The 9,364-nt window shown below is 33.7% G+C and overlaps 1 protein-coding gene across 1 annotated transcript in view; it reads right to left on the reverse strand.

The window, feature by feature from the left end:
- The window catches only part of KLHL4 (kelch like family member 4), a 149,320-nt gene that overhangs the window by 39,942 nt on the left and 100,014 nt on the right, over positions 1-9,364 (reverse strand). The window contains exons 5-6 of the mRNA XM_017512276.2: positions 5,885-6,097; positions 2,871-3,057 (exon numbers count right to left, since the gene is read on the reverse strand). Coding sequence (XP_017367765.1) covers positions 2,871-3,057; positions 5,885-6,097 — 400 coding nt within the window. The remainder of the gene's footprint in view (positions 1-2,870; positions 3,058-5,884; positions 6,098-9,364) is intronic.

The raw sequence follows: 9,364 nt of genomic DNA on the forward strand, positions 1-9,364 counted from the left end.
AGAGGAAATTATTAACAGTTCACACAATTTGAAGGCAATTCCATAGAGTATCTCAAAATCCCTTGAGCAATGAGAACATTGAAATAAGCTTAGAATTTGGCTTTAGGCTGGGTGCGTGGCTCACACCTGTAATTCCAGCACTTTGGGAGGCCAAGGTGAGCAGATCACAAGGTCAGGAGTTTGAGACCAGCTTGGCCAACATGGTGAAACCCCATCTCTACTAAAAATATAAAAATTAGCTGGGCGTGGTGGTGTGCACCTGTAATCCCAGCTACTCAGGAGGCTGAAGCAGGACAATCGCTTGAACCCGGAAGGAGGAGGTTGCAGTGAGCTGAGATTGCGCTACTGCACTCCAGCCTGGGCAACAGAGCAAGACTCTGTCTTAAAAAAAAAAAAAAAAAAAGAAAGAAAGAGAGAGAAAAGGAACATTGTATTTGAATAAAAATTTCATCTCCAGCCTTTCTTGACTGTCCTTGTGTTGGATAGGGGTTACATTATCGTAACAATATTGTGAGGATTTGAAACAATCTTTGCAAAATGCCAATCAAAGCTTAAATAATCAAAAATGGAAGGCTTTATTATTCTTCTAATGGTCTGCAACGTCCCATGAGCCTTTTAAATATCTACATATACTAGGAACTCAAAGTGTCTCCCATACCCTCATTTACTTCCATACCAAACTCTGGTAATAGAGTCCGGAGATTATAGGTTCATTTTTCCCCCATTTTTAGAAACTGATACGGGGTTATAGATATTTATAACCATTTGTTGTAACACATTTCTTTATTGTAACAATAATTTAACCAAGATTATCCTGAAAAAAATACCAAAAATAAAAACCACAAAAACCAAATACAAAATTTTCCATTTTCTCACAATGCAAATTAGTCTTTCTGCAAAGTCAGAAATGAAAGATAACTGCACTTGCATTTTTATTTAGTACTCTTCTAATTTAAATACCAAACAAGAAATCTTCTAATATGCTATTAATATTCATTTTCTTCAACAAAATGCAATAAAACCTCAAGTTGCCAGACTGGAAATTAATTCTAGGATTTCATTGTCTTATAAAACCTATCTTGTGACATCATTGTTACAAAATACAAAAACTTTGTTATTTGTTATTTTCTGAAGAACATTAGTTCTTGAAGTAACCCTACAAATTTGCAAATAATTGCATTTGCAATCTCTTCTTTTATGGGCTTATGATTAATAAGCATAGTTACTATATACAGTCTTCCAATTTTGGGTTACCTATATCAAAGAATATGATTCCAGTACCACTTCAAACCACATTTTAAAAGTATTTCTTTCTGTCCCCTTTCCTTTCCTCATTTCCCACCACCCCACAGTTTTGGGAAGATGTATCAAGATGTAGCTCCAAGATAAACTTCACATACTTGGAATGTTTCCTTTCCTCCACTCCTTTCTAATCCCATTCTATGCTCCCATGCCTTTTCCACATTTGTTTACCTAGTTGCTTGATAAATACATACCATATTCACTAATCTGATCAGATATTTCCTTAGAAGCTTCAGGGGCTGGATGCTGATACAGACCAGGCACTTCTGGCTACAATGGCACCATTCCTTTCACCAGATGGAACAATAAATAATTCAGGACAAGCCATTGAAGTGGGTCACAACACCTGACACTTCCTCCACACCCTGCCTATTCTGCATTCCACACACTCTCTTTAAAATCCCCGCATGCCTTCTACAAATGGAAGAGTAGAAATTTTTGGAAAGAATTCCACCTACTCCCCCCGTTACTAGCATGGAAAAGAAAATCTTGTTCTCTTTTTATCACACCTCACTCTTGTTATTATGGCTTCTTTCTACAAGTGGCCAGCAGCCAGACTTTTTGCCAGTTACAGTCTCTTTCCTTTCTGGTAAACATGTGAAAGGAAAATAAGTCTTGGGACCCCCAAATCACTAAGCCAAAAGAAAAAGTTGAGCTGAGGACTGCGTCAGGCATACCTTTCCCCCCTTTTTATTCCCAAATAAGACAAATAACAGAGTATTTTTTAGAAAAAGCTACACATCTCCTTCACAATTTGCCCACAAGGAAATTCCTTGTGGGCCTCCAGATCCTTACTCTGTAACAGTTATGTTGAGTTTCACCCTGGCAATGTAAATTGATAGCTTATTTTTGTAGGTGCAGGACAAAGGAATGACAGAAATCAGTGTCATCCCTCTCTTCACCTGAGACAAATGCATATCTGATAGCTTCCTAAGCTTTATTGTTTATGAAAAAAAATACAGATTCTCTAAGCCAGACTAAAGCATAAGTGACTGTTTCTGTACCTCCCTCACGTGTAAATTGTGTATTCAGTGAAAAGCTAATCAGATACTCAAAAGAATGCAACTATTTGTCGCTTATCTACTTATGACCTAGGAGCCCCCCAACTTTGAGTTGTCTCATGCTTCTGGACAGAACCAATGTACATCTTATACACATTGATTGATGTCTGATCTCCCTAAAATGTACAAAACCAATCTGTGCCCTGGCCCCCTGGGGTTAAGAATGGGTGAATCCTTAACCTTAGCAAAATAAACTTTATAAATTAATTGAGACCTGTCTCATATTCTTTTGGATTCACAAACATTAAGTAAGTTTTCCTTGAAAGGATATACTATGGCAATGTATTGCTTCTGTAAAGTAAAAGTGCCTAGTAAGAATTCAACAATAATTGAAAGGTTATGTCTCATAAGGTAAGAAAATGAGGTCACAAAATCATATAAAGCACCCTATTTATGAAAATTAGCTTTAGGTGAACTCATTTAACATGGCTTTAATATCACCCTTATAATTTGGAGGCTATTGAGAATGTACCTTTTTTGAATAAAGACACTGTAAGTTATTTTTACCTTTCATAGCATCCATGCCTCCTACAGCATAAAGTGCCCCCACAGTTGATTTTCTAGGCTTTGTCCGAGGGCTTTGCATCATGGATCTTCTCTCAGGTAAAAGATGATACTTCATAGCTTCCATCAGGAGCTTCTGACACTCAAGATCACCAGTAAACATGGAACTGGTTTCAAGATCTGCCAGTAACTGAAAAGTAGTGATATATGGCATATGAATGGAGAGTTCACCATTAGAAGGAAGATATTTGTACTTATATAACTTTGGAGCCTGGGTGCAGTTGTGCACACCTGTAATTCCAGCACTTTGGGAGGCTGAGGTGTGTAGAACGCTGGAGCTCAGGAGTTTGAGACCAGCCTGGGAAACATGGTGAAATCTTGTCTCTTTAAAAAAATACAAAAATTAGCCAGATGTGGTTGCATGTGCCTGTAATCCCAGCTACTCGTAGGCTGAGGTGGTTTGATCGCTTGAGCCTGGGAGATCGAGGTAGAGAAAACTTGAGCTAACTGAAACGTAGAAGTTTGATTATTTAATGTTTTGGGTTGTTCAGTAAGATTTTTATTTTACTTATCATGTAAAATAACTAAAAATCTGCCAGTAGTAGCTAATGATCTTTGCAAATCTATTTAATTGACACATTATTCATCTTTTGAATATGTACACATATAATCTAAAGGAGCAAAAGTAAAAAAGCACTCATAGAAATTATTGCTGAAAGCAGCCAAAGAGAATGGCTGTGTCTGCACAAGTAAGAATCTCGTCTGTTGCATGCAGCTAACACAAGTAGCAATCTTTTTGGTGGATTTAGGGTACTTGTGTTGGTAGTGGTGGCCCTGCCAACATGCTCAGTTAAAATAATAACAGACATGGTGGATGGTACATTTATCATCTGATCACTTCTCTAGAGTATTCTGAAAGCAAGTGCTTTTTAACTATGTTGAGGTACACGACTTAGTAACTAGCCAGCATATTAACAAAAATAGATGATGAATTCTTTTTAACTATCATTACCCGGCAGACAATGACCTTATCTAACACTGATAAAAGTGAGGTAAAGTATTTTTCATGAGATGAGTTGGAGAGAAGTCAAGAGTATATTTCAGAATGTTGTCAAGAGTCATCTTAGTTTGGTTCCCTTGGAGTTTTGGGTCTACAGTATCATGGGGCATTGAGAGGATTAGTGAGCACATTGCTGGAATAGAAGAGGTAATCTTATGACATTAAACTTCTCTGAATTTTCCTGCTGTTCATGAGTTAATTCCAGTTCTGCTCACAATCCACCTGTAATAGCTGATGGATCTTTATTTTGGCATGCCTCATGAGATCCCAGGAATTGCTTAATGCATATGTTTTCAGAAATAGGTCTAAAAACTAGGCTATGCATTTTTTCCCAAAAATACTCTGGAGGTTCATCACCATCCTTTATATATTTCATTTCTAAAATATTTGTAAGGTCGCTTTTTAAATTATTTTGGAAAGCCTTTATTTGCATGACATTGCCTATCACCACCATCATCAGAAAAATTTCACACAGTCCATATTCTAGGTCTAAGACATACTCAGAGGTGGGCTACCATGGTACTACTTGTGCATTTGGGCAAGAAATTTCCCTCTGTTCCAATAAAGTAAGAAGAGTTGAAACTAAGAAGTTCTCTCTGCTGAAAGTGTCTCATAGACTTAAGGCTCTGTAAAGATAACAGCCTCTGATTCCTTACACCAGTGCATCTCAATTTTCTATGCCTAAAATCACCTGGAGAAATTGTTGATACACAGATTCCTCACCCTGTTTCCCTGAAACTGGTTCACTCGGTCTGGAGTGGGGCATGAGAAATTGTGTTTTTAACAAGCTCACAGGTGCAGGGACATTTTCAAAGGCAGTCTTTGAGAATCTCATAAATCAAACAGTCTTTCTTGAGAATAATATACATAAATGTACACATTCACCCAAATGTAAAATTTCTATAGATTCTAAAGGTCATCTATCAATCCAAAAATTTAGAACCTTGGATCTAAAACTATATACATATATTTAACATTTCTGTTTTTGGTGTTACTATTGCCTTGCTCTTTGGATAAATTTGCTATAACCAGAAGGCTAATGGATGTTCCTTCACTGCATATGTAGAGATTCTTAAGAGTATGCATATAGTTCTATGGAATTTAATTAACAGCTAGTTCTATGGAATTTAATTAACAGCTAGATATTTTTTAAAATGTGGAAAAATCATTGGCAGATTAACAATCTATCTTTCAATATTAACATTTAATTAGTAACTTTGTTATAAAAGCAGATTCATGTTAATATTTTTGAAATTATTGATCCACTAAATCTATGCAAGGTCACTGTTTTTAATTTGGATGATGTCTGAACCTATAGCCACAAATTCAATAGATATTACATGCATATGTGCAATATATCCATATGTATTATAATTTTTATTGATCAATTTTATACAGAGAAAAAATTGTGGTTATTACCAACAGTGAAATTATGTAATGAGACTGCAATACAAAATTCAGTATGAGGTGAGTTATCCCCGGGTCTTACCCAAAGGTGTTTGTTTTTAGAATCATCTTTGCTATAATCCTTCAGTTCAACATATATGGTGAAGATGCCTTTATAATTATGCTGTAGTGCATTCAAAGTATGATAGCATTCTTTTGATCATAGCAGATAATATTCATAGTTATTATTCAGGATCTGACTCCTAGACTTTCCTGTGGAANAAAAAAAAAGGAGTTAGCCTAGTCATTTTCTCAGCGTTTTACAAATATTATATGGTGAAACCAAAACTAATGAGTATTCTGATGATTATGATTTAGCTGTAGCTTTTTTAGCCATGTTTTTTCTCTTTCTTTTATTTATGCCTCTAATTGATGGCTGAATATGTCCTTCTATGAAACAAATCTTGTACACTCAGATTTACCAGGAATAAAATTAGGCAAATAAGAAATGGATTAATGCCTAGTGATAGTTCAGAACTATATTTTCAATTACCTGGGTGTTTTTCCATACCTGTGGTGGGAGTAATGGCAGTCTGATGTAAGAAAGCAGCATCCCCAGTTCTCCTTGCCTATTCTGTACATCGTGCCCCACCCACTGCATTAGAGCATGAAAAATGGTCTCTTCATCAGGCACATTAATGTCATCACTGCACAGAAGTTTTGAAATTTCATTAGCTGGAAGCAGGAGGAATTCTTGGTTTTTTATTACCTCAATGAAGTGTTCCTAGAAAAGAAACGTCATTGACTAAAACTTTGCCCTTTAGAAATTTCTTAACGGAATAAGCATATCAAGGCATTTCATGTTGTTAAACTTCAGAAAATGCCAGAGACACAGATGTATCCATTTATAAAATATAGGTGCTGTTGCTGCCAGTGACATGGAAAACAGGGAGACTTCTGAAGCTGAGAGGCCAAATGCTTCCACTGGGAATTATTTATAGAACACACAAGGGAAGCTTTAACTGCTTCACAGCCCACATAGACAGAGTGTTGGGGCCAAAAGCAGTACTTTTTGCTCCCAGCTGCTGTTACGTGACAACAGCAGCTCATGACTTCAGAATTGACTGTCTAGTTCATCTTTAGCCAAAAGCCATGAGAAAAAGCTTAAAAGTTTTTAAGGTGGCACCTATCTTGAAAGCCTATGAGAGTTGACTCTGGCTATGTATGTGAGGGAACAACAGACTCAATTCCTTGGAGATAAGAAAAAAAATGATGAAAAACTCTTTCATTTATGAAAAAGTATGATCTTCAATTGACCAAGAGAAAAGTATTCTTTTGCAATTGGTAACAATCTACGGGTTCAGGACAATCTAAAAAGGATTCCTATAAACCGATTTCTTTAAAAAGAGTGAGGATGTGTTTGAAATTTATATATTATATCTCAATTATTCCTTCTGTCATTGTGTTGTATTTTGTCAAATATAAAATTTCAAATATCTGTTTCATTTTTAAATCAAAACAGCATCATTTCTTTTATAATTTATAAATATTAAATGTTCTTTCTTTGACAACAGAATAACCATTTTTAAAATTTCTCATAGTGAAGATCTCAAGTTTTAAATGGAATAAAATACATTGCTAAAGTGAAGATAAACATACCTACTTGAAATTTATGTTGCACAGTAAACAGATATTCTAGGAACAGTTTAAGATAGTTTCTGAATAATTGGGGTCTTTAAATAAATCAAATCACCACCTCAGCTTTACTTTTAGTTTAGTCATTGTGGAAGTGAATCAACCAAATAGGAAAGTTATCCTTACAGCAATCATCAGTGTTGATAGACCCATCAGAAAGCTCTGATGCTGTAAGTTTCAAACTGGCCTATTTAGACAAATAACCCTTTGTGATTAAGACAAACAATTGAGAGAGAACTGCTGTTGTTACTGTAGCAGATGTCTCTGGGTGAAATCCCTCCCACTTATTCAAATAACGGTGATAGTAGTACCACTATTAATATATTTCACTTGTACAGCACTTCACACTTTACTGATTTCTTTCACAAGCATTAAGTCATCACCAGTGTGATCTTGTGAGAAAGTGGAATTAGTCTGATAAAAAAGCAGGTCATATGAGTTGTCTGATTCCCTATGGGGTAAGTGGAAAAGTCTGGATTCAAACATAAGTCTACTGCATTTTGTTTGATACTGAAACTGCTTTTCATAAGTGATATGATTTTTGTGAAAGAGTTTAGACAAATATAAAACTATAAAACTTAAGGTTATATACTACTGATATTGTATATAAACTCTGAAACTGCATTATTATTATGGACAACTGAATATCTTCTTCTCCTTTCTATGCACTCTCCATTAAAAAAACATAAATATATATTTCCCTCTCTCTTCTTTTTCCGCTTTTTTTATGCTGAGTAGTATTCCATGGTGTATATATATATTTACATATAGTATTCCGTGGTGTGTATATATATATATTTATTTATATATATATCACATATATATTTATATTAAAATAAATATATATATTTATATATTGAAATAAATATATATTTATGTAAGCTATAAATACATAAATATACATATAAATATATAATATATAAATATAAATATATATCTATATTTAATATATATTTACATATATTTAATATATATAAATATATGTAATTTAATATATATATTATATATATTTATACTTAATATATATGATTTAATATATATTTAATATATATATTAAACCATATATATTAAATATATATATTTAATACATATTATATATTTAATATATATGATTTACATATATACACATATATAAATCATATATATATCACATATATATTTATATATAAATTAAATATATTTATATATATAAATTAAATATACATAGAGAGAGAGAGGAGGAGGAGGAGAAAGACAGATGCTATCTCAATGTGTAAGACCTATTTAATGGCCAACGCACATCATAGTAAAGACTGTTATATTTGATTATGCATTTGGCAAAGTTAAGAAGTGATTAAAAATGGTTTAAATGGTGGTCACATTTAGATTTGCTCAGAAACTAGATTTTCTGATAGAATTTGTTATGACTTCAGAATTGCTGCCTAATTAGATTATTGAAAATTGCTGGGCAATATAGTAGATTAGTCTAAATAAAAAAATAAGTGTATTTTTAAAGTATCTGTATATTTCATTGCAGTATACAGTACTGTATAGAAATAATTTGTTTCACTTAAAGACTAATTTTAAATTGTTTTATTTGGAAATTATTTTGCTCCTAATTTCAAGGTAAACACTTTATTCTATGCACGTTACAAGGGAGTCTTCTTTTGTGCCTTAGATTAACTATTCATTTTATAAAAATCTACACTTACATTGTTTTGAAATTTACCAAATGACTATCACATATTTGCTAATTGCTTAACTGATGCAGACACCTATCTATATGATTTAAATGGTTAATTTTATGTGTCAACTTGACTGGGGAATTGGGTGCCCAGATGTTTGGCCAAATAGCATTCTGAGTGTGTCTGTGATGATATTTCTGCATGAGGCCCATTCACATTCAGAAAGGCAATCTACTTTATTCAGTCTACCAATGCACATGATTACAATTGAATCTCTAAATTGTTTAATATTATTCTTAGACATTAAAATTATTTGCATTATTATACTATCAATACAGTATTGTCAAAACATTGTTATAGCAAGACCTTTATATATTTTATTGAATTCACAATAGATGCTAACATAACTAAAGAAGAGAGATTAAGAGAGATAACAATATTACATTTTTATGCACATGCTGCTTTGGCACTCTGTTTTGGTCACATAATAGGAAAAGGAAGACAAGTTCATTCTGAGCAGCAAAAATAATTCAAGCTATTTTTCAGAATGTATTTTGCTTGCAAGTGTGTAATACTAAACAGGACACTGCTAATACTTAGTTCAAAAATTTAAGTAATTTTTTTTTTTTTGAGACGGAGTTTCGCTCTTGTTACCCAGGCTGGAGTGCAATGGCGCGATCTCGGCTCACCGC

Source organism: Cebus imitator, unplaced genomic scaffold (genome assembly GCF_001604975.1).
Source record: "Cebus imitator isolate Cc_AM_T3 unplaced genomic scaffold, Cebus_imitator-1.0 Scaffold468, whole genome shotgun sequence".
Lineage (NCBI taxonomy): Eukaryota > Metazoa > Chordata > Mammalia > Primates > Cebidae > Cebus > Cebus imitator.